A 25,910-nucleotide genomic window follows, 5' to 3' on the forward strand; every position below is an offset into this window, starting at 1 on the left:
ATATTGGTAACTCGTTAAAAATGGTGGTCATAGCTTTTTAGCTAGTTTTTTAGTAAACGGATGTTGGACTTGGATGCAAACCAGCGCATCAAACCCTTGGAGGTTCTCAAGCAGCTCTTTTTTGACCATGGCCTCTCTAAGAGTTCCTCCTGCATTAAAATGAGTAGCAGAGAGGGACAAAACCTTGTGGTCTCTCAGCAGCCTTCAAATTGGAAAAGAGAAAGACCAGACAAAATCAGCTGCAGTTTCCAAAACTCAGGTGAACTTGCGCAACAAGAACATTTGAACATGTCAGCCAACAAATCCTTCTTGCAAGATGATCGTGAAATATCTGAAGGGAGCATTTTGGGAAAGCACTGCAAGATAGAAGCTTTCCTTGGAGAAGGTACCTTTGGTGTTGTAGCCAAATGTTGAAATACCAAAAACAGCAAAACTGTGGCTATTAAAATCAACAAGAGCAAACCTGAAATTTTGCAACAGGCAAAATTGGAAATGTTCATCCTGGAGAAACTGCGACGTGTGGATGCTGATACTTGCAACATTGTTAAGTGGAAAATTTTTTCCTCCATGGAGGAAAAAAATTTGCTTAAATTTTGAACTGCTGGACCAAAACCTGTGGGACTACATAAAGGATCGGAATCACCAGGGTCTCCCCATAAGAGAATTGAGGCCAATTTTACATCAGCTATCAAATGCTCTGTACCACATAGGTTCCCTGGGAATAGTGCTTGCTGATCTCAAACCTGGAAACATAATGGTTGTGAACCGCCATGAGTCTTCCATCAAAGTCCAAGTTATTGACTTTGGCCTAGCACGTCCTGTGTCTGCAGTGATTCCTGGTGCCTGTGTGCAGACAATTTGGTATAGAGCACCTGAAGTTATGCTTCATATTCCATATAATGAAGCAATTGACATGTGGTCTCTGAGGCTGGTAGCTGTGGAACTTGCTATAGGGGTGCCCCTCTACTGTGGGAAAATGGATTATGATGTTTTGAAATTCATCACCGACACTCAGGGCCAGCCACCAGACTATATTCTAGACTGTGGCTTTGCCACAGAATATTATTTTAGAAAAAACAACCACAGAGAACAGCGCTGGACATTTAAGACAGAAGAACAATTTCTGTATGAGACAGGATACCAATCCAAGGACACTCGACATATAGACTTCAGCATCTTGATGACCTCAAACAAGTAATCACAGTTAGAACAGGACCTGAAAGTGGAACAGATTTATTGGTCAGCCTGATTAAACGGATGTTGGCCTTGGATGCAAACCAGCGCATCAGACCCTTGGAGGTTCTCAAGCATCCCTTTTTTGACCCTGACCTCAAAGTTCCCCCTGCATTAAAGTGAGAAGCAGAGGGGGACAAAAGTCTCCAGCATTGCTTCTTTGACCCCAGACAAAAGTGACAAAACCACAAGCAGCGGTTGGAAAAGGTAATCACAGCAGAAATCCACTGCAAACACTTATCTACAATTCAAACCCAATACTCCTTTAAAACTGATAACAACAGCTTAAGATTTTAACAAAAAAATAATTAAGTTGCTCCAATATTTATCACTTTGGCTTTTTTTTTTTTTTTTTACTCCCCCGGCCCCAACCAGTCGCGGCAGATGGCTGTCCCTTCCTGAGCCTGGTTCTGCTGGAGATTTCTTCCTATTGAAGGGAGTTTTTTCTCCCCACTGTCGCTAAATGCTTGTTCACAGGGAATCCTCTGATTGTTGGAGTGGCCAAATACTGTAGGGCAGGGTCTCAAACTCCAGTCCTCAGGAGCTACTGTGTATTATAGTAGCTCTCGAGGACTGGCGTTATAGAGACTCCTGCTCTAGGGGAACTAGCAATTCTTGTGAAAATTTAAAAAAAATATCCTTAAAAACAACAACAACAACCAGCAAATATGGTCTTGAACATGGGCACAATTTTGGTGAAAATCCACTAAGTAATCACTGTTTCAAGTTCATACCAATATTCAAAGCGGAGCAGCGGACACCTTACCATCACATCAATCCTTCAATCAGACCCCAAACACCATGTTTACACAAATTAATTAAATAAACCAGCTTTAAGCATCAAGTCTTGTTTGTAATTCTTCAGAAATACAGAGCTACCCTTCAACTTCCTAGTAGACAAACTGTCATGGTCCTGGTTCTGGTGACCCAGGGTTCTTATGTTTTTGAGTTTTGTTAATATACGTTTTAATATGATTTAACTTTTGATTTGTGACTATTTAGAATTGTAGTTTAAACATTTTCCTAACTGCATAAGTCTCCGTGAATTTAAAATACGTTTTCCAAGTCATAATCCTTCTTTCCCGAATGGACTTTTATCTTGTGCAGTCTCCAGACTTGAAACTCCATTTAGCTGGTCCCACACACACATTCATGGGAACCTCTACAACAGATATTGGAGTGCAATGAGACATTGAACTGCATATTTTTCAATTTAAAAAATTTAGGTGTTCTAAAACTTTTGACCAGTAGTGTATGTGAAAGTAGAAGCAGAAGAACAGTAGCAGAAGACCACACTGGATGCCATTCCTGTGAGCAACAAAACAACAAGGCTACTATAAGTCATCTTACCTTGTATCAGTGATTCAGACTGCTTGTGGTGTAATGATGTCGTAGATATTAATACTCATTTAAAATCCAAAGACTACCTGAGTATTGTTGCTGACAATATCCAACCCTCTGTAATTAAATTGTCCCCATTTTCTGATGGCTGCTTCCATCAGGTTGACAGACTGTGTGAAAAAGCTCAGATCATCTTAAACTGTTTTCTTGAACATAAAACTGAGTTTACTATACTCAAATGACCTCCACTGTCACCAGATCTCAATCAAATACAGCACCTTTGGAATGTGATGGAACGGCAGATTCACATCATGGATGTGCAACAAATCTGCAGTAACTGTGTGACGCTATGATGTCAACATGAGTCAAAATTTCTGAGGAATGTTTCTAGCTCCTTGTTGAATCTGTGCCATGAAGGCAAACAGTGTAAATGTAGTTATGTGCAACACTTACATTGCTTGTAATTATGTGTTCACACCTAATTAAATTTCATTAGAAGAGGGACTTAACTCACACCTTATGCATTCATTTACATACATACACACACAACCAACACTATAAAACAATTAAGGCAACGTTCACACTAATGCGTTTTCGTTTGAAAACGCATAGTTTTCTCTCTGTTTTGGCCTTCCGTCCACACTGAGACGGCGTTTTCCCCAAGGAAAAACGCAGCGTTTTGGAAACGCTCTCGAAAACGCATACATTTCAAAACTGAGCTGTCCTGTCGCAGTGTGTACACTCGAAAACAGACTTTCTAAAACGATTATGCATTTTAGTCATGTGAGCAATTAAACAAAGACAGAAGAGTGCATTATACAGCAGTTGTTTTGATTGCTCTCAATTTTGACAGCCCTAAAAAAGATTGATATCAGTTTGTACATGCTCCAGATAGCTTTTCTTTAAATTATTTAATTCTCACTCGCTTTTGCGCATGCGCAGGACTGGAACGTACGCGTTTTGGGCCATTTCAATGTGGACGCACAACTCTGAAAACGCTAGTGTGGACGCGGAGTGTTTTCACCCGGGTCAAGTTTTTTCCATCTTGTGCTGGGCAGCTGTTGTACCACACTGTCATGCTAAGACAGCAGATGCCTTCTATTGTGACTCTGTAGATGTTCACAAGCAGCCAAGAAGAGAGTCCGGTCCATTTTAGCTTCAAGAGGAAGACGACCCTAAGTTGGACTTTATTCACCAGGTGTGATGTGTTCAGCGACCAGATCAGGTCACGTTAAGTGAAGACCCAGGAACTTGATGTTGTCCACACGCTCTACTACCTCCCCATATACAAGGAGAGGCATTTGTTCTGTCTTCCTGGATATCCTGCAGTCCATAATGAACTCCTTAATCTTGCTGGTGTTCAGGATGAGGTTGTTATCTAAGCACCACTGTGGATGAGAGGATAATGCTGCTCCTCCAGCTGGGGGAGATACAGTCTCTCTGCTGCTGGATGAGTCAAAGTGTGCAAAGAAACTGTTCAAGGTGTCAGGGAGAGTTGGATCACGGCTAACCTGTTGGTTACTGTGTTTACAATCTGTTATACTCCTGATGCATTGCCACATATTTTGCGGTAAAGTAAATTTTACTTTAACTGAATTTCAACTTGCTGAAATTTCACTTTCAAGGTGGTTCAAAGACATGATTAGGTCAGCTATTCAGAGTGCCACAGGAATCTTCACTGAGCGCTGCTAAAATAGCTAACATTGAAGAATATAGTCTAGGGAGCTTGGAAAGAAAAGCATCAGGACTTCTTTAAGCTGCTTGAAGACATTTCACTTCTCATCCAAAAGGCTTCTTCAGAACTGAAGACCAGGATGACTGAGAACCTTCACAGACATTGAAGAATATAATCATTGTTTATCATGGGGCTCACGTTACCGTATTCCTCTAACATTAAGAGCACATTCAAATGATTGCTGAAAGATGAGAATAACTTTTTTGCTTCCATTTTACAGCAAAAATGACAAAGTATGTCCATAAATCTTGGTCAATAAAAGGGCTAATTTGCATATTTGATTTGACCATGGGGGTGAAATCTGCAATCAGACATAGCAACTTGAGCAGAAACAATATTGTTTACTCCATTACTTTAGAGAAATTCAAGTGGAACAAATAACACAAAAACACCACAAGATGAAAAATAATGCAGGTCAAGAAATTACCATTGTACACATTTTACAGTGAAGTAAACAGTTCACTTCTGCTGAAAAAGAATCTCAGACTAGCTGGTCAAAATCAGTTGTTGAAGCATCTTTAAAAGGCTTTCCCTTACTGAATTTTACATATCGACTGCATTTACACAGACTAGAAAAAAACCATGTTGAATGGAGATGAAATGAAGACTTTCCATTAAAATATACTGTGTTTTGAATCAAGGCAATAAACTGTCACTTCTTCGCCAGACTTCGTGGGGAATTTTTAAGCAAGTCTCTGATCCTAAGGTATGTTCCTGTGGCTTCAGCAACTTCAGTGAACTCTGGTGTATCTTCAAACGGAACGATGCCAGCTGCAAACTTGCTACGATGCGGAACAGCAGTTATCTTCTCGAGATGCCCTGGAGTCGTACAGTCTCCACTCACCGGATGAGGCAAATCTGACTCAGGGCTCTGTGGGTTGTCAACTTCGGCTTTCACTGGCTTGGGACTCTGAAATGTGCCGTCCTTGACTAACATTGATTCGGGACTCTGAGGGGTGCTGTCCTGAGTTTTAACTAGCTCGGGACTCTGAGGGGTACTGTCCTGAGTTTTAACTGGCTCGGGACTCAGAGGGGTGCTGTCCTGAGTTTTAACTGGCTCGGGACGCCGAGGGGTGCTGTCCAGAGTTTTAACTGGCTCGGGACGCCGAGGGGTGCTTTTCTGGACTTCAGCTGGTTCGGGACTCTGAGGGCTATCGTCATTAACTTTGACTGGTCCCGGGCTTAATGACAAACCCTCTTGAACTTCAGGTTGATTTTCTTTGCTTAGGGAAGGTTCTTCAGGTTTTATTGAGTCCATTCCTTCATCCGTGTCTTCAGTTTCTGTGTCCGCGTGTGCAGATGTGGATACACTTGGTGAACTTGGTACAGGAGTTTGTGCGGCAGGTGTCTCACAGTCACTGTTAGAGGCCATGTCAGCATTTTCTAGAGCTGCCCAGATCAGTCTCTGCTGCTCCTCCAGTTCCTCCAGTGTAAGGTCATCCTCTGTTCCCTCCCCAGTCTCATCAACCACCACCCAGTCACGCCCTCGCACAGCTGGAGAGCCATTGGTGGGAGTAAGTGGAGGTGTACCTTTAGGGAGAGGTGGGGGGGTGGGTGTAGCAGGAGGAGTGCCCTGTGGTAAAGGCGGAGGAGAACTAAAGCAAGGAGAGCCAGGAGGCAGTGGTGGCTGGAACTGGAAATCACCAGAGCTGTGAATTTGATGAGGTGTTCCTGGATCTATGAGAAGAAATAAAATAAAGTCATCCACAGATTGCTGACTGTGTATTTTTGTGCAACTGAGCTACAAATACCAAACAAAAACATTGTTTCTGTGAACTCCGCGTGATCTACTCTTGTTAAAAAAGTTATTAATTAGCAATAATCCTAGTAACAATTTACGTAGAGCATTGATATACTGGCAGCAGCCGGGTCAACATGTTGGTTCAACAACTGTAAAATGAGAACTAATCATCTTTAGAAGATCCATAGTTTTCACATTCCAAGTTAAAATCACAAAGTGAAGTTGGATGGATGGGATCCCAACTCTGGAAATCTAACCATTCAAGGAGAAAATGAATACAGGCTGTGACACCCAGATGTACAGTTACCTGATTCAATATCCATGTCCGAGCTCCTGTCTGGGGTCCGGTCCGGGCTAAACTTACTCCTCTTCCTCAGCTGTGGAGATGAGTCAAATTCATGTCTTCTCTTGCTGGAGGCGGCACCAGGCTGTTGGCAAGAGCAACATGCAATAAGACCAAAAAGCACTACTTTTGTTTTTCCTTTCTTACCAACACAAATTTTTTTTAAGTAGAAATATTGAAATCCTGTGGATTAAATGGAGATCTGTGCAGTTGGATCAGTGTTGATTCATGCTGTAAAATGCGTAAAGGAGATTTTAAAGGATGGGTCATGTGAACACCATGAACTGTTGCACAGAGCAAAGTAACCTCAAGACAGAGTAGATTTTGTCCTTGATGAGAACAGCAATGGCTTAAATATCTAATCTATATCTATATCTTATTTCTAAGAATGAGCACTAATCTGCTAAATTTTGCTCAAGGTGGTGGCCGATAAAAATGTGGTTGAAGTTGAGAAGCTGCTGTCGCAAGAAGTCAGTAGAGAGCTGGGATACAGACCGTGGGAAAGAAGCTGGACAGGTAGGCTGCATAGTTTTGCTTCATGTGGCTGCTCTGCATTGGAATTGAACCATAGTGCATGAACTCCTGAAGATACAACAGAAATGTGTATTTAAAAGTGTTATTTAACTTTAAAAAAAAAGACAGAAAAAAAAGGTCCCAGGGTACTTTAATGGGTTGTAAACCATTTAAACTCCACATTTAATTGAAAATAACACAAAGACAACATAGAAAATTTGAAAACTAAAAATATGTACTCATTCTGAAGTTGATGCCAGCAACATTTGTCAAAAAGTCATAACAAGGTCATATACACCACAGTATAAATTAGCTCTTTTTAAAAATTAAAAAACAAACAACAACAACAACAACAAAAACACTGTACAAATTCATGAGGAAATAAAATATTTTCCCATTCTTTCAGCTCAGGATCTTTTTAGTTGTGTTTTAACGCAATTTAGTACCTGGACTTTTATTTACTCCACAACCGTCTAGATGGCTGAAAAATGTTGCTCCTGACCCTGTGTGTGTGTTTCAGCATTCACAGGGCTGACACCCATACAAACATGGACGCTGATTTTTTTTCTGATAACTACTCAGATGGTCCCTCTCCTCATCAGAATTTAACATTTTTAGTTGTCAGATGACATGACAGGTGGCAGTCGTGTCATTTCTGTCTTGTTTACATTTTCAGTCAGTCAGTGATCTCCACTATAAAACTGTGGATATTGCAGAACCGTCTGTTGGCCTGAGGATCTCAGTCATATATCTATGTGCAGCAATTTTTTTCTAGATTCACCAAATTATTTTTTGAAATCATCTTTTTTAGATGACAAACACCTCAAATTCCTTCCAATTTTACACTGAGAAAGAACCTTACTTTTATTATTATTATTTTTCCCATGGTTTGATTTATATTCACACAGTGAAAACCCCAATTAAATCAAAAATGTTTGTGTACTCTGCTGTGTGCCAGAATGCAAAGCATGTCTGGCTACACAAACAAATCACAACAAAGGGGGAAACAAAGCAGAGTTTGATTTAACCAGACTAGAGAATGTAGATTTAGCTTCACAAGTACTGATCTGTTGCAATTTACCTAAAAATGTGTTGAAATTATTCATTGCACCTTTCTTATTTTTATGACATCAAATCAACATTTAATGTTGTTTTTGTATTTTTCGTCAATTAAATGTTGTGTTTAAATGGTTGTGAAACAGTACATCGCATATCACATATTTACTTTTTACCAGATACCGAGATACGGAGGTCAAACATTTGAAAAGGCAGACTGCAACACTTACATCTTTCATTTTGTGTGGTGCGGCTACATTGAAACCTGGGAAATCCACCAGTTTGGAAACATCATATGAAAGGTTTTGTGAATTAGTGTTGTCAGTTCCAGTGCCATCACTTGATGCTGTAAGAGAGAAAAAAAACAACATCCTCTATAATCTGTGCAGACTGCAGAAGCTTTTATTTTTCTACTTACTCTGTTCAAGAAAGAAAACAAATTGTGAAGCTGTTGAGTTCTTTTTTAAACTTACCATTTCCATCATACAGTGATAAGCCAGAGTTTTCCATCTCTGCCTCTTTGAGCCAACCTGGTGGGTAACCTAGCTGCCTCATGCGATAGATCAGAGGAGGTAGGGTGTTCTCATCAATGCCCAGAGCTGTCAGCAGCTCCTCACTGTTTAACAGCACAACACAGTAAATAAATCAAGTGAAAAATTAAAAGACTAAAAATTACACTTGTCTAAGCTGGCTTAGAGACCAAAACCATGTGATCTACATGCCAAATATCTTTGGTATGAACTAACTAACGGATGAAGCCGTTGGAGTACGAATGTGAGATAGAAAGCACTTACCGAGGAAAAGCTTAGAAAAAAGTACTTGTGTGAATAAAGCAAGCTGTGTAAAGCGCTTTCAGTGCTCAGAGAGTGTAGAAAAGCGCTTTAAAAGAAAAAGTCCATTTACTGCCAATGTTGCTGAAACTGCAACCTCTCAAGAACAACAGGCTCACAGGGCGGCAGTAGCAGCGAGCCAAAAGCAGTCTTGGGTGTGGTTACGCTTTCAGAAACCCAAATGTATTAAAGGACATGCAGCTAACTGCAGCAAGTCTACCACCAGCATGCAAGAAGCTGAAGCCAAGGATTATGATTCAGAAACTCTGAGTGAGACTCTGACAGCTTCTTCTTTATGTAATTAATTTGGTAGAAAAATAGATGTAAACAAAACAAATATTACACTGTCAGACACATACTCTGGAAGCTGCTGTGGTTGTAAAATGTTGTAAATACATTACATTTTTAAAATTCAATTGAGAAGTACAGACTTATTTCAAAATGCGTACTGAAAAAGGTAGCATTACAAACATAAACCTTAGTACAATAACGTTGGGCAATTTTCACCCACATGATGAAAAAAATCACTTAGTGGTCATTTCCAAGGGAATTCATAATCATAATAAAATGTAACAGGGGTCATTCTTTCCCCTCTTACATCTTATTTTGTTTCTCTCTCCCACAGTTGTCAGTTTGCAGGGAGACTGTGCCTTCACCATTTTTCCTTTTTAGGATTTTTTTCCCATTAATGATTCCCAAATTTTGGGGGAGCCTTTATTTTTAAATTAAGTCCCCAGATGGCACTTTTTTTTTTACATTTTATGAAATGAGTTACGTATATATAACCCTGTAAAATATGCACTTTTGCAACATTATGTAATTAAATTAAAATTGTGAGTAAATAAAGATGTGTGGAGAGTAAAAAAAAAGTCCTGCCTCATGACTCCAGGCTTGTATTTGGCAAACCGCTCCTCCACTTCATCAGCATGGTATCTCTGGTTACTCTGCATGGCTTGGTTGTTGCTCTGATTGAACTCCTTTCTTCTCTCATTAATTGCAGCCATGTCTTTAGGCTAGGAGAGAAAAAATACATTCCTATTTTAAATTATGTTCTGTCCTTGTGTTCATCCTGGATTAACAGATCATTAATGGTACCTTGGGACAATCTCTCAGCTGGTGACTGCTTGAACCACAGTTGAAACACATAGACTTGGGTCTACAGTGAACAGAGCAGAGACAGAATCATTATACATTATGAATTCCACCCAACACACAAACAAAGAAGAGTTGTAAACAGGAAAAGCTATGGAATTTTTGTAGTCTTACCTTTTGTCTTTCATTTCTATTTCCTGGCCATCAGTTCCAATGACTTGGTTGAAGACTTGCTGATAACTTTGCAGCAATTCAGGAAGCTATAATGCATTTGTCTACACAGCTGTGAATTTTTAAAACTTAATAAATCTGACTACAGCACTTCATAGGCAATAAATGTTTAATTTATTCATGTTAAAGATACGTTGGAACATCCCATCCATCGGTCAGCTGGGGGTTTTCGTTTACCAGAGGCTGTCCAAGTTTATCAACACTGAAAGTAGTGAAATATAAGACACTCCCAACAACCTAAAACAAAAACATAACAAAATAAGTTACTACTTGTGAGCCTACACATCCCGTTTTCAGTGTGTTTGAATGAGAAATAACAGCATGTGCTCACTTTAAAGGCTTCTGTTGTTGTTCTCACACTACTGGAAAACATCATCTGTGGATCTTCGTCCAAAGCAAAAGCGGAATTCTTTATAGAGGGGGAAATATGTATTTTTAAACAGAAAATTCATTGTGATATTGAAAATATTTACAATAATAATATACAGTGCTGTGAAAAAGAATTTTCTCCCTTCATGACTTGTTTTTTTCTTTTTTTTTTTGCAGATTTGTCACATTTACATGTTTCAGATCATGAACGACTTTATTAGATCAGTAACAGACTGGATGTTATTGCCAGCTTGACCCCATTTAATGACAGACTGACAGCATACCAACTTAGTCTTATGGCAACATTAATGGTAGGTTGTAATGACAGGGTTAGCATACCAGCAAAAAATAATGATTTTTTTTTTTTTTTTTTTTTTTACAATATTACCCCATCAGCCTTTTACAGCTTTTATGTCAAAAAGTGATAAATTACAATATGTGCTATTGTAATGTTAAAAAATCTGAACAATGTCATATTTTGAGTGATGTATTGTGGTAATATTCTATCATGTTGAGTCTAGTGATTTTCACCACTAACAAATAGACACAAAAAAACCTTCTTCACGGCTCTGTATATTCTAGGTACACACCTGAGGTTTGATGTTAAAGGAGGACCTCTTTTCAACGTCTGGTTTATGGTGCCTCAAAATCACACTGCAGATGCAGTCTTCAATTTCCTGGCGACACGTCCTAGCAGGGTGATTAAAAATTGTCATTCATATGTTGTGAATGGATCTAAACTGAACGTGTTGTTAATAAATTACCATAGATGTAATGATTTCACCAAAAAATACGTTCATGCATACAAACTTACTTAAAATAAAAATAATTCTGACTTACTTTGATATGATGTTGTTTGTATAAAGGACCTGAAGAAGAGGGCCGTCGGTGTTAACATCTTCAACAGTGACGCCGCTGTAGTGTTGGAGGAGGGAAAACATCGCAGGATCACGGTTGGCGAACAGTTTCGTTTCATTTGAAATGATCATTACTGGGTGTCTACTAGTTACCTTGGTCGCGTCAGGAGGCTCATTTTCCTTCGTAATATTTTATGTGGTCTGGGAATTAAAGAAAAAATGACAAATTCTGCAGAAAAAGGACTGTTAGAAGTCATTTCTTGGTTGTGTTTTGGGTGCATCCTATGCTAGCAAATTTAAGCTAGTGCTAACAAACTGCCACAAGGATATTCTCCTCAGTGAGTCTCTGGATGTAATCGTCGCACTCCTCCAGCCTGCTCCGGAGCTCGCTCCTCTCGTTCTGCTCTTCATCATCATCTGTGAACCGAATGTGCGTCGTGACCGGGGGAGCAGACTCATCGAGCTGCTGAAAGAGCTCACTATCCCCAAAATCAACTTCTGCCATACCTGGCGCTACCCGATCCATATGCGGAAACACGACATATAGTGCGCATGCGCAAAATGTGATTGTTCCTGATACTTTCATAATAAAACTACTGAACCTTCACGTAACTGATGTACGTAAAACCACTATTTGTTTCTAACTTGCATTCACTGCGTAAAGTAACCCTAAATAAAAATATAAATAAATTGGATTACTACATATCTCTGAAGATATATACAAATCAAAAAAAACTCCAGGAATAAATTTGAATTAAAAAATAAAAATTGCTTTGCGTTATAAATTTTCGTATTTAGAAAAAATACATACAGAAAAGAGAATATGTACTACAAAAAAACGAATCAACTTAAACATTTACAACCCCCTTGCGAAAAAAACGAAATAAAATCAGAAGATAATGAATCTCCTAAACCCATATATTATATATTTTATTCACAACAGAACATAGAAAAGATATCAAATGTTTAAGATGTATCATTTAAATGGACAAGTCATTTTTTGAATTGAGAAGACCAGTTGCTCGACCTTTGGGAAAGGATTATCCCATTGTTATATATAAACCTTTCTGATGTCAGTTTTGACAAGACTCCCAATAGAACTGGCTGAGATGTAGCTCCAAGCCATGACAGTGTCTCAGAGTTTACACGTGTTTTACGGATGTTTGTGTTTTAGAGAGGTAGGCTCATATGTACCTCTTTCCTGGTTGGACATGTTGGCACTGATTTTAGAGCAGTTCTTGTGTTGTTGTATTGTGTGCTATGGATTCAGCACTGAAGCAGATGCTGATTAGCAGACCTAGTTTGACTGAGCAAACTCACTGCCATATTTTTGTTTTTTGCCTAGACAACAACACTGTGATCAAGATGAAAAACAAAATAACATTTGCATCTTTTCTCAGTTTATTTATTAAATGTATTACTTTTTTACAGGTCCAGCCAAGGAGTTCCTGTTCAATCTGTGAATGAGTAATACATCTGTGAATAAGTGAGTTGAGTGACTGATAGTAGAAGTTCTCTGTTCTCTGTCCCTCCTGATGGTGCCTGAAGGACTATCTAGGAAATATGAATGTGGGGTGAAATGTGGGAACATCACCTTGCCTGAAGTCTTTGTGTCTTGACGCACACTTGCTGTCATGGTGTGACTGGGCTCAAAGCTCTCACTGGGTGTCTTTGGTTGAAGGATGTAGTGTCTTTTATCCTTCTCATCTGAGGGATCGGCCATTTGCCTACATCAGGAGGCTCCACAATGCTGCAGTCAAGTGGCTGCAACCCAGCCCAATGGAGGGGGAAGTTAAGCTGCTGAACATGCTGACACTGCAGCAGTTTATGGAGGGGCTCCCAACAGGAAAATCAGAGAGGGTCTGCTGTTATCGGCCAGTGAACCTCGAGCTGGCTGTGACGCTTGCCGAGGATCACTTGGCAGCACGGCAGACCCTGGTCCAACCAAACCCTGGTTTGACCTGGAGCTTTTCTGGAGGCAGAAAGGCAGAGAGACCTGCCACTGCAGGTCTCGTTTGAGTGGATTGGCATGGATCTCATTGAGCCATTTCAACGCTTTGTATTAGTGGCGGATATGTAATCTGGTGGATTATGCAACATGATATCCCGAAGCACTTCCGCTGTGCACCATTTTGGCAAAGAGTGTGGTGCAAGGCCCAGTTTCAGATCATCTCATGAATCAGCAAGAGACAATGACTGACCAGGGCACATTGTTCATGTCTCACACATTAAAGGAACTGTACAAATTACTGGGAATTAAATCTGTTTAGACTGTTCTGTTCATGTTTGGGAGGTTAACACAGGAGCAGGTATCATTTGCCCATCTTTTTCACTCTTAGCTGCTGTTTTTTTCTTTATTGAGAAAAGAGACAAAACACTCCATCCCCATATTGACTACTGCACCCTTAACCAGATTACAGTTAAAAACAAGTTCCACCACCTCTTCCTTTTTCCACCTTTGAACTGCTGCAGGGTACGTCCATCTTTTCCAAACTGGAAACGCTTACCATCTGGTTAGGATTTGTGAGGGCAACAAATGGAAAACAGCCTTCAACACCATCCTTGGGTATTTAAGGTGCCTGGCGATGCTGTTCGTCCTCACAAATGTCCCAGCCTTTTTCCTAGCTCTTGTTAATGATGTTCTCAGGAATTTAATTTAATTTATATTGTTATTGTCTGCCTTGATTTTTTTCTAGAACCCTCAATGAGCAACAGAACCACGTCTGGCAAATTCTCCACAGACACCTGGATTATAGGCTCATTGTGTAAAAGTCAGTCTACTGAATGGATCTGATCCTGGAGGTCTGCCCAACTATCTGTATGTTCCTACTTCAGCTCAGTCTAAGGTATTGCATTGAGAACACACAGCAAAATTTAACTTAGTAGTTAAATTAACTGCTTATAAGTTTATAGCAAAGGAAATTTTGGTGATCTAATCTGAAAAAATATGTTGGGGAATATATTGGATCCTGCACCATCACTCAAAATAAGATGGTCCCCACTCCTCCTGCAGGTCTCCTCAGACCCCTGCCTTTACCTGGGCGGCTGTGATCCCCCAGAGCCAAGATTTGGTCACTTATTTACTACCCAGGTAACACAGTCATTCAAATAATTTATTAGGTAAAGAGTTTGCCATGGACCCTAAAATTATACAGGCAGGGGAAGTCTTGATCTCCAGAGTTCCACTCAATCCTAAGCTTCACATATCTGAAGATGCTGTTGTTTGGATTCTGTTGACAAATGAGAGAGAGGTGGTAATGAAAAGAACCAACTAGGTTGAAAAGTAAATGCTATATAGTAGTAGCCCCTCCCAGACCAGCTGTCAGTTCATCCCAGTAAATTTTGTCATCAGTTTTTTCTTATTTGGTTACAAATTGAAAAATGTAAACTTTTTTTCCATGTTATATCACTTTAAATACTGCTGTGCAAACTATGTCATTCTTACTTGGATTACTCTTCTACTGGCCCTTGAGGGGTCCATCCACTGCATAAATTTGCACAACCACCACTTTACAAAGTGGAGGCTTCTTTGTGCCATCACTGTAAAATGGCAGAAAGACAGAAAATGATCAGTGATTCATTCTTTAAACACAAGATGCATTCATCACTATGTAAAATCAAAAATTATTATTAAAAGCTGTATACTTTCTCTACTTAGAATCATTCAATACATTTAACATCCTAAGACCTGGCATCCACATATGTGGACATCACAGTTTGGGTTGTCTAGACCAAAATGCTAAATTTTGCTCTACAAGGCGCTGATTTAGGTGATCTGGGCAAATTACAAGGTATCCATCCCTGCATATAATTCAATACACTGTTCCAAACTGGAAAAAAAAAGCCGGCATTTCCAGAGGGTGTGTATCAGTACCTTTACTTGTCGACATTTCCAACACAAGTCCTCTCTACCAACACCCATTCTACACAGCGCTGAAGGAGTATAATAATATATATTAAGAATTTTGTGCTGAATAAATTCCCCCTTATCTATCGGGTTACTTTCGTGTGTTATTGTAACTCTTCCTTTTAAACAGTTTCTTATTTGTAAATACTTCCAAAAATGGTCATAGCGCTCCAAACGAAACTTATTTGTAATATTCTCATATGACATGAAAACATCTCCCTCAAATAAGTCACAACAGTTCTGATACCTCTTCTTAGCCATTGTGCCCAGTAAACAGTCTGCTTACCAATTTTTATTTTAAGATTATCCCACAAGGTGGCATACTTTTGTACTAAGGCACAAGTTTATATTTTTATGCACGTCCAACCACACCATTTTTGAAATTTCAAAATAGGATTTTGCATCTTACCCTCTTTATTTACTTTTTGTGATAAAATATAAATTGGTGTGGATGGAGATGCAAGCTCTTGTTCTATTAAAATCTAATCTATATCGGTTTTCATTGCGCAATGTTTGCCTAATCTAGCCATTTTTAAAAGAGATGCTATAATACTCTATATGGCCTAGGGCTATTTCCTCTTCTTTTTTTGGTTGGGAAAGTCGAGTAATGTTAATACGGGGTTCGAACCCTTCCAAAGAAAATCTTTTATCATATTATTGTAGCTTTGGAACATCTGTCACGGGATATACATGGGCAACATTCCTGTATAATAGTTGATGATTGTTGATACAACCATTTTTACTGTGTTTACTTTTCCCCACAATGTCAAACTAGTTTATTCAATTTATCCAAATTTTTTATTGATTTTGCTTGTTAATTTTCCCATACTGTTAGCCATAACATCCTCAATATTTGGGTTCAATTCAATTCCAAGACACTTCATTCCTTTGTCCACCCACTGAAAGTTAAAGCCCAATATTAGGTTATGACTACAAGTTTGGGAAACTGGCATCGCTTCTGATTTATGCCAATTAATTTTGTACTCCGAAAACAGTGAATAATTATCAGTCACTTCAAATAGTGTTGTGATAGAATTAGCAGGGTCTTGGCTTAATGCCAGAATGTCATCTGCGTACAGGAACAATTTGTGTTCTCTACCTCCCCCCCCCAATACACCTTTAACCTCTGCATTTTCTCTAATTTGAATAGCTAATGGCTCTGAAAAGATGTTAAATAGAAATGGACCTAAATTAAATCCTTGACGTGTTGATCTAGAAATACTCAAAAAAGGAGAGAGTACCCTATTCGTAAATACAGCTGCTTCTGGCCTCAGATATATGGTTCTAATTCTTCTGCAAAAGTTGTCACCTAATTCAAATTTTTCCAGGGTCCTAAACAGATATTTCCACTCCACCATATCAAGTCCTTCTGTGCATTTAAATATATAGCCAATACAGGATTTGTGTCTATTCTTGATAAACCCTACTTGATCTTTATGAATAATTTGTGGTACAACCTCCAGCCTCATTGTTAATACTTTGGATAGAATTTTGTAATCCACATTGATTACATTTATCAGTCTGTAATTGCCTGGATCCGTTAAATCCTTGTCGCCTTTGGAATTAGTGATATTACGGCCAGATTAAAACTTGCAGGGAGCTGTCCATATTCAAAGGCTCAGTTAAAAATGGACGTAGCAAATCTCTAAATTTGTGATAAAACTCTGCTGGGAGGTTATCTATTCCAGGTGACTTTCCAGCTTTCATTGCACAGATCCTTCCTTTACTTTGCCTCTGTTAGGGGAGTTTGCAATTGTCAGAATTGGAATATTCTTAAATGCCTAAGTCAGTCACCTGATCTTATCCCAGTTGAGCATACATTTCACTTGTTGAAGACAAACTTTGAACAGAAAGGCCAACAAACAAACAGCAACTGAAAGCCGCTGCAGTAAAGGCCTGGCAGGGCATTAAAAAGGAGGAAGCATCTGGTGATGTCCATGAGTTCAATTAGGCTGTCATTGTAAGTAAAGGTTTTTTTTTAACCAAGTATTGGACATTTTTCTGTTATTTAATTTGTCAATTACTTTGAAACCCCTGAAATTAAGGGATTGTGTTAAAATGCTTTAGCTCCTCACATTTTTATGCAATCTTTTCATTCAACACACCAACTAGTTAAAACTGCAGGAATGTCTTAAAGACATAAAGACCTGAATGACTAAACTCTCTGAAGAGCCTTCAGTTGATCCAAAATGCTGCAGCAAGAGTACTGACAAGAACTAGAAAGAGAGAGCATATTTCTATATTGCCTTCTCCTTTCTCTGTTTAATCTGTAATCAAATTTAAAATCCTGCTCCTCACATACAAGGTGTTGAATAATTATTCCCCATCTTAATGACCCTATTGTACCGTATCACCCATGTCCAGCTCTTCAATCTCAGACTGCTGTTTTACTTGTGGTTTATAGAGCATTTAAAAGTAGAATGGGAGGCACAGCCTTCTTCAGCTTTCAGGCTCCTCTTCTGTAGAACCAGCTCTCAGTTTGGATTCGGGACACAGGCACCGTCTATGCTTTAAAGAGTGAAAAAAAAAACCTACAGTGGTTGCTGTAGTTTTTTTTTCTTACTTGGTAAAAAAGAAAGAAATCTGTATTGAAGTAGCATAAAACCTTCCAGCTCTCAATTTGGATTCGGGACATAGACACCCTCTCTGCTGTTAAGATTAGTTTTAAAACTTTGATCAAGTGTATACTTAGGACTGGATCCGGTGACCCTGAATCCTCCCTTAGTTACACTGCCATAGGTGTTGGCTTCTAGGGGATGCATTGAGTATTTCCTCTTCAGTCACCTTTCTCACTCACTATGTGTTTATATATCTCTCTGCATTCGATTATTAGTTATTAAACAATGAATACATATTACCTACTCTGTTATTAGTAATTATGCCACAAACATCAAAGACAAATCCTTATATGGTTGGAACAGAACCATGTAAGGATTTGTCTTATAATAATTTAAAGTTAGACCTAACAACATAAAAAAAAAAAAAAAAACTAAAGACCATAAGTTATTGAAAATTGTTTTACCTGTCCCAGTTTCTCCAGTAATGTACAGCATTCATTTGTTGATTATTTATCAAACATACAATTCTTACCCTTTTATTCTGCTTTTAAAAAAAGAAAAGAAGAAAAAAGATAGCGGTTTATATTTTAAAACACTGTCGCCAAAAGAAAAACAAAGACTTCTTGTGGAATTCATATTCATTTTCTTTTATATATTTTTTTCTCATTAATGCAGTTGTACTGTGTATTTTTCCAATTTGTTTTGCAGGAAAGTATTTTAAAGAAGAATTAGATAAAGTTAAAAGCGACACCAGCCAGGAAACGGCTCTTTCTAATCTGTAGCGATAACAGGAAGTACGTAAAAGTTCGCGCATGTGTAAAGCAAACCTTACCCTGCGAGTCATAGCTGAGGGTTTAAAGCATATAATTTTGTTTCTGTTTCGTGTGCAGTCATTTGTGTTGATCTTTTTATTACTTTAATTTGCAGTGAGTCTTCCCGCAGGAACATTTCTATGGGACAGCACTTAATTGAGACTTCCAGTAATGTCAGGTTGCTCGGTTATCCCTCTGACGTTACCGCAGTGGGACGGGGGCGCGAGGAGGATTCGTTTCATTTACCTGGTGGGTCTGACATCGTTCAGACTGTCAGAGAGCACCAAACAGGTGAGTTAATGGTTCACAGGTAGTCCAAGAGGGTGATGTATTACCACCAGCATAATAAACACATCTCCTTACTTCCAGGACGGTCACAGAATTTCTAATTGGATAGTGATAAGTAATGTTTAACAAATAAGTACTGTAGGTAACTAAAAGGAAAAAACAGCTTAGTAAAATAAATAAATAAATAAAGCTTGACTAATACTATACTGCAGTTTTACACTCACCGGACATTTTATTAAGTACACCTTACTAGTACTGGGTTGGACCTCCTGTTGCCTCCAGAGCCAGCTTAAATCTTTGTGGCACAGATTCAACAAGGAGCTGGGTATCTTCCTCTGAGATTTTGATCACACACAGCTCCTGCAGATTTGTCTGCTGAACATCCATGATGTGAATCTCCTGTTCCAGGACATCCTCCTGGAGTTGGACCTGGTGGCTGTGGTGGCCATGTGTGTACAGTGAACTCATTTTCGCTGCCAGTTTGAGATTATTTGAGCTTTGTGACATGCTATGTTATCCTCCTGGAAGCAGAAGATGGGTACACTGTGGTCACAAAAGCTGGACATGGTGAGCAATAATAAAGTAGCCTGTTGAAATTCTGCTCAGTTAGCACTAAGAGTCCCAAAGTGTGCCAAGAAATTAAACTTTGCTCCACCCAAACCCGCAAAATGTAGCGTCAGTTTCCTTTTCTTAACTGACAGGAGTGACACCCAGCGTGGATTTCTTCTGCTGTAGTCCATCTGCTAAAAGCTTCAACGCGTTGTCTATTCGGAGATGCTCTTCTGCATAATTTAGGTGGGATGAGTGGTTGTTTGAGTGGTTCTTGCCTTCCTGTCAGCTGAAAACTCAAAAGTCTGGCCAGACTACTCTGACCTCTGGCATCAAGACATTTTCACCCAGAGAAATTTTCTGTAAAAACATGTTTGTGTGGATAAAATCCCAACAACCATGTCACATTCAAAGTCACTTAAATCATGTTTTTTCTCCATTCTGATGCTCGCGTTGAACTTCAGCAGGTTGTCTTGGCCGTGTCTACAGGCATAAATGCACTGGGGTGCTGGCATGTCATTGGCTTATTAGAGACTCACATTGATGAGCAGTTGAGCATGTATACCATTAATGTGGTCAGGCAGTGTACGTTATTGTCAGGCTTTATACGGCGGTGGCTTATATTCATCCTCTCTGTTTCAGGGTTCAACGATTCCGCTCTATTTGGGAGCCGATCTCCTCTCAAAGACTGATGTCCGTACAGAAAATCATCCGAGACACCATGCCAAGTTTGCCAAGAAAGGCCTTGCAACAAAAATAACTTTTTCCTCAGGTAAAATACAGACATACCAGTGGAAGTTAAACATTAACTACACCTGTGCCTCTAAAACCACGGGGTGGGTGTAGACAATCAAATGAAATAAATATGACTAAGGGGAAAATAAAAATAGACAAGCTCATGCTATCACATTGATATGCACCTTATTTTTAGGTAAAAGTCACCCACCAGGACAGACACATTGTCACACTGATCCCCCTGATTTTGTTCAAGCTTTCAGATTTCACGGCGTGAAGGTACCCTCTGCAAATAACAGCCTGTGGTTCTACAGCATTCAGGGACTTTTTCGAGTAGCCTTTGAGTTGTACAGTAAGCAAGATCAGCTTGCTGTGCTGGAGAATTTCCAGGTAAACATCATGTATACGTGATAATTTATTTTTTTCTCTCACAATGCATGTTTTAATCACATCTGTCCCCTAGGATGTCTGGAAAGCACAGATCAGTGACAGCCCTCTGCAAGTGAGTTACAGCCTCAGCGTGCAGCTGGACCCTTCAGAGTCGCTCAGCCAGCGTGACTCACAATCAAAGGGTGTAATATCACAGCCTCCTTATTGCCAGGCTGACAAGGACATGGTAGATGTTAGTAGCATGGACACTGCTGACACATCAGCAGATCATGATTATTGTTCTCTTCCCAAGCAGAGCTTACAATCTGAGCAAAGAGAAGTAGTGATATCCACAGTGAGACAAAAATTGCACTGCTTGGATGAACAGTTCTCCTCGGAGCCTCGAAGCTGCTCAGAGCAGCTGGAGACGGTCTTGCTGCTTTTGGAGAACATTGATCGCTACATAAATGGGAGACTTGAAGAAAAAGATGCGACGGAGATTGTGCTGGCTCTGCTAAAGGCCAAAGACTGGGGCCCAGTGTATTCAAGCAGCCTGCTCACTTGTATAGGACGTTGGCTTGGCCAGCAGTTTCATGCAGCCAACAGCAGCATCAGCCAGAAGGTGGAGGGCTTTAAACTTCAGCACATTGAGCGTATCAGCGACCTGCCACCTGCTGAGGAACTAGCCACAGAGCTGTTCCCTGAAGCGATGCGGACGCTGCTGCTTCACTGGATGGGCTTAAGTGAGGACTTCAGCCTTGAAAAGAGACGCAGCGAATCCCCAATCCTGCTCCTCATCCTCGAGTTTGCCAACCACAACCTCATCACCGGCGTAGCTCATGTGTTGTACTCCAGTCTTATATGCAGGTAAAAGTGTCAACATAAGACCTGTTTTTCAACGGAACAACGTTTTATATTCAAATAAAGGTTTATTTTGTGCGTGTGTGTAAATTACTATACATATGACTCCTCTTAGGTTGGGTAAGGTTCAGTGTTAGCAAAAACTTTTGTTACACAGTAGCCTGCAAAAATCTCCAGATTCTCATTTCTTAATTTTGCTAGGCAAAGAGATATGGGTGGAGATTGATCAAAATACAGTATCTAATATAGAAAGAACAGTGGCTGAAGTCCAAACAAGCTTAAAGTCAATATCTGGTTATGACCACCTTTATTAGTGTTTCATTGTGTTTTCACTGTCTAGGTATGTTTTTACTGCATTGACAGTGTGCTTGGGGTCACTGTTATGCTAAAAAAAATAAAACCTCTGACCATCAGATATTTCCAGGTGGTATTGAGTGGTGGATCAAAATCTGACTGTACTTTTCTGGGTTCACAGTTCTATCAGTTTTGATTAAATCTCCGGCACCACTGGCTGAAATGCAGCTCCATGACAGAGCCTCCACCATGTTTTACACACAGTAGCAGAAGATACAGTTGTACCTCTCTTCTGAACTTCTCTGTATATCGTGACGATGATTTGAACCAAAAAATTAAAATATGGATTCATCTCTCCATTAGACCCGTTGTCACTGATTTTCAGATACTGTTTATCTGCTGTGGGGTTTTTTAGGTCCTCCACTTGTCCAGTTTCCTCTGATTTCTTTTATTGATACAATGCACACTATCCTGAGATATGCCAGGTTCATGGCTAAAGGTTCTTTGGAAATCACCTTGGTGGTGTAAACATTATTTTTGAAACACGTTATGACCCAACCATATCACATAAAAGGAAAAGCTGCGACGTGTTCTAAAACCTTTTTAAGACACGAAATGTATTTATTTAAAACACATTTAAAAGTACAAAAGAACATTTGAAACACATTTACTCCCCACTCATCTCTGTGCAGGGGCTAGCAGTTCCCTGGAGGCACAGGCAAATATTCCTGAGGAAAGAAAATTAATTATTACGCTGCCCAGAGTTCGTAAATGTAAACTTTTTCTCCATGTTATATCACTTTAAATCCTGCTGTGCAAACTATGTCATTTTTACTTGGTAATCCAAACCCAAAAAGGCAGTGACGATGTTACACAGGACAGAAGCCGCAAAATGAATTCATAGGTGTTCACAGACATGCTGTCTGCTCAAATCCAGCTAAATGCATTTATTGGGTGACGTTTTATAATAAAGATGTAGAATGACGCAAAACATACATCCAAACCAACCCATAAGTTTCTTGAAGCAAAGAAGTGGAATATTCTTAAATGCCCAAGTCAGTCACCTGATCTTATCCCAATTGAGTATAGTATTGATTTTGTTTATTAATTTTTCCATAGTGTTAGCCATAATATCCTCAATATTTGGGTTCAATTCATTTCCAAGACACTTCATTCCTTTGTCCACCCACTTAAAGTTAAAGCCCAATATTAGGTTATGACTACAAGCTTGGGAAACTGGCATTGCCTCTGATTTATGCCAATTAACTTTGTACTCCGAAAACAGTGAATAATTATCAGTCACTTCAAATAGTGTTGTGATAGAATTAGCAGGGTCTTGGCTTAATGCCTGAATGTCATCTGCGTACAGGAACAATTTGTGTTCTCTACCTCCCCCAAATACACCTTTAACCTCTGCATTTTCTCTAATTTGAATAGCTAATGGCTCTGAAAAGATGGTAAAGGTAGGTAGAAATGGACCTAAATTACATCCTTGACGTGTTGATCTAGAAATACTCAAAAAAGGAGAGAGTACCCTATTCGTAAATACAGCTGCTTCTGGCCTCAAATATATGGTTCTAATCCATCTGCAAAAGTTGTCACCTAATTCAAATTTTTCCAGGGTCCTAAACAGATATTTTCACTCCACCATATCAAGTCCTTCTGTGCATTTACAGGATTTGTGTCTCTTCTTGATAAACCCTACTTGATCTTTATGAATAATTTGTGGTACAACCTCCAGCCTCATTGTTAATACTTTGGATAGAATTTTGTAATCCACATTGATTACATTTATCAGTCTGTAATTGCCTGGATCCGTCAAATCCTTGTCGCCTTTGGAATTAGTGATATTACGGCCAGATTAAAACTTGCAGGGAGTCGTCCATATTCAAAGGCTCAGTTAAAAATGGACGTAGCAAATCTCTAAATTTGTGATAAAACTCTGCTGGGAGGCTATCTATTCCTGGTGACGTTCGAGCTTTCATTGCACAGATCCTTCCTTTACTTTGCCTCTGTTAGGGGAGTTTGCAATTTGTCAGAATTGGAATATTCTTAAATGCCTAAGTCAGTCACCTGATCTTATCCCAGTTGAGCATACATTTCACTTGTTGAAGACAAACTTTGAACAGAAAGGCCAACAAACAAACAGCAACTGAAAGCCGTTGCAGTAAAGGCCTGACAGGGCATTAAAAAGGAGGAAGCCCAGCATCTGGTGATGTCCATGAGTTGAAGAACTAGGCTGTCATTGTCAGTAAAGGGTTTTTTAATCAAGTATTAGAAATGGACATTTTATTTTGAGTTATTTAATTTTTGTCAATTACTTTGAATCCCCTAAAATAAAGAATTGTGTTAAAAATGCTTTAGCTCCTCACATTTTTATGCAATCTTTCAGTCACTTTAATTTTAAAACTGTGTATATACTGTATGTTCTGTGTATTTATTATGCCACTCTTATTGCCTGTTTATGCCCTGTCCTTATCTTCAACGTCATGCTGCTCTGTTGTATCTTAATTGCCCCTTGGGGATAAATAGTCTTTCTGATTTTCTTTCCATTCAACCCACTGAATTAAAACTGAAAATCTGCACTTTAATTGCATCTGAGTTGTTTCATTAACAACTCAGCTTTGTCTCAGTCTTGCACTTTGGGTCCGCACTCTGCTTGCCACACATAGTTTATTATGACAGAACATTGCAAACAGTAACCTGGACCCAGCCGACTTGGTGAGGGCTCAGCAGTGAGTGAATGGTTCTTTTCTAAAAGAAAAGAAGAGGTGGGAGGCTTTACGCGCCCCAGATAAATAATTCCTATATTATGGGATTTGCTTGTGTATTTGAGGACGTCGAAGATGCTAAAAGCCTGCAGCAGCGAGAGTGGGCAGTCTCTTCTTCACACCAGCTGCTCACTTGCCGGTCTTATCATGTCTGCTCTCCTCTACTACTGCCAACTGTATCCTGCTCTAAGCAAAAGGTTCTCTCAGCGGGAGAAGACTGGGTGTAAGGCTAAGTTCTGCAGCTTCGCCCTGGTACAGTCTATCCTCTTGGTCCTGGGAATTTCAGAGTCTGCGCTAGACAGCCCCACCAGCTCAATGATTTCCAGCACTCCTGCCTCAGCCACGCCAGACTGCTCGTTGGATTACCTGCTGCCCTGCTCGTCGAAGGTTCCTACCCAGTGTTTGTCAAAGAGTCACTGCTTCAGCACTCCAGCCCCCCTTTTCCCAAAGGAAGCAAACAATAAACTTTCTTGTTGTGTTCCAGACTCAGCAGATAATTCAATTTCCTGTTTTGTTTTAGAGTTGTTAAAAACTAATCCTTTTTGTTATGTTTCTGAGACATGAACTGTTTTCTGTTCCTGAGTCGGCATTCCCTGGCTTGGCCTGTATTTCTCTGACAATTCAATCAAGAACTCTGTACCATGCTTCTGAGTTTGACAATTTAAGAGTTCTTTGTTTCTCGCAGTCTGTACGTTTTAAAAATTGTTACATCACCCCCGGAGACTCAGTGTTGTTTGTGTTTGTGTCTCCAAAGAGTGTTGCATCACCTGTTGCCAACCCAGAGTCTACTCTCCCACCTGCTCCAGTTAAGGGTTTTCAGGGAATAATGTTAAATGTTGAGTTTACATGACATATCGGAACATCATCAACAGGCCCCTCTTCTGTGGAACCAGCTTCCAGTTTGGATTCGGGAGACAGACACTATCTCTACTTTTAAGATTAGGCTTAAAACTTTCCTTTTTGCTAAAGCATATAGTTAGGGCTGGACCAGGTGACCCTGAATCCTCCCTTAGTTATGCTGCAATAGATGTAGGCTGCCGGGGGATACCCATGATGCATTGAGTTTTTCCTTTCCAGTCACCTTTCTCACTCACTATGTGTTAATAGACCTCTCTGTATTGAATCATACCTGTTATTAATCTCTGTCTCTCTTCCACAGCATGTCTTTTATCCTGTCTTCCTTCTCTCACCCCAACCGGTCGCAGCAGATGGCCGCCCCTCCCTGAGCCTGGTTCTGTCGGAGGTTTCTTCCTGTTAAAAGGGAGTTTTTCCTTCCCACTGTCGCCAAAGTGCTTGCTCATAGGGGGTCATATGATTGTTGGGCTTTTCTCTGTATCTATGAAGCGCCTTGAGGCGACATTTGTTGTGATTTGGCGCTATATAAATAAAATTGAATTGAATTGAATCATCCAGTCTGTGATTAAA

At 39.7% G+C, this 25,910-nt stretch overlaps 2 protein-coding genes and 1 long non-coding RNA gene across 3 annotated transcripts; 2 read left to right on the top strand and 1 right to left on the bottom strand.

The window, feature by feature from the left end:
- Positions 1–4,630: 4,630 nt before the first annotated feature.
- Positions 4,631–11,897, bottom strand: zcchc8 (zinc finger, CCHC domain containing 8). The gene is made up of 14 exons (XM_085180185.1): positions 11,669–11,897; positions 11,495–11,534; positions 11,325–11,399; positions 11,075–11,174; positions 10,447–10,524; positions 10,249–10,352; positions 10,059–10,124; positions 9,888–9,948; positions 9,669–9,805; positions 8,436–8,578; positions 8,193–8,308; positions 6,889–6,975; positions 6,358–6,478; positions 4,631–5,986 (listed from the first exon to the last, which is right to left on the bottom strand). Exons 1-14 carry the CDS (start codon positions 11,865–11,867, stop codon positions 4,962–4,964), a joined length of 2,352 nt encoding a protein of 783 aa, XP_085036311.1. The 5' UTR covers positions 11,868–11,897; the 3' UTR covers positions 4,631–4,961.
- Positions 11,898–12,089: 192 nt separating this feature from the next.
- Positions 12,090–25,896, top strand: LOC146506754 (uncharacterized). Its single transcript, XR_014877198.1, has 3 exons — positions 12,090–13,916; positions 14,038–17,218; positions 23,972–25,896. It is a non-coding gene; the product is annotated as an uncharacterized LOC146506754 (long non-coding RNA).
- LOC146506755 (uncharacterized) lies at positions 18,606–23,344 on the top strand. Its single transcript, XM_085180190.1, has 4 exons — positions 18,606–18,909; positions 20,098–20,227; positions 20,447–20,580; positions 20,654–23,344. The coding sequence occupies exons 1-4, from the start codon at positions 18,790–18,792 to the stop codon at positions 21,428–21,430; spliced, it is 1,161 nt and encodes a 386-aa protein (XP_085036316.1). The 5' UTR covers positions 18,606–18,789; the 3' UTR covers positions 21,431–23,344.
- Positions 25,897–25,910: the final 14 nt, after the last annotated feature.

This window comes from Neolamprologus multifasciatus, chromosome 12 (assembly GCF_963576455.1).
Source record: "Neolamprologus multifasciatus chromosome 12, fNeoMul1.2, whole genome shotgun sequence".
Classification (NCBI taxonomy): Eukaryota; Metazoa; Chordata; class Actinopteri; order Cichliformes; family Cichlidae; genus Neolamprologus; species Neolamprologus multifasciatus.

Excerpts from the sequence above, each read along its gene's own strand:
- zcchc8 (XM_085180185.1), bottom strand. The coding sequence starts at position 11,867 with ATGGATCGGGTAGCGCCAGGTATGGCAGAAGTTGATTTTGGGGATAGT. Across the intron at positions 11,400-11,494 it reads AGCCTCCTGACGCGACCAAG|CGGCGTCACTGTTGAAGATG; the intron begins GTAACTAGTAGA and ends CCAACACTACAG. Across the intron at positions 10,125-10,248 it reads GATGGATGGGATGTTCCAAC|TTATCAGCAAGTCTTCAACC; the intron begins GTATCTTTAACA and ends ATTGCTGCAAAG.
- LOC146506755 (XM_085180190.1), top strand. The coding sequence starts at position 18,790 with ATGTCAGGTTGCTCGGTTATCCCTCTGACGTTACCGCAGTGGGACGGG. Across the intron at positions 18,910-20,097 it reads TGTCAGAGAGCACCAAACAG|GGTTCAACGATTCCGCTCTA; the intron begins GTGAGTTAATGG and ends TCTCTGTTTCAG. Across the intron at positions 20,228-20,446 it reads AAAAATAACTTTTTCCTCAG|CTTTCAGATTTCACGGCGTG; the intron begins GTAAAATACAGA and ends ATTTTGTTCAAG.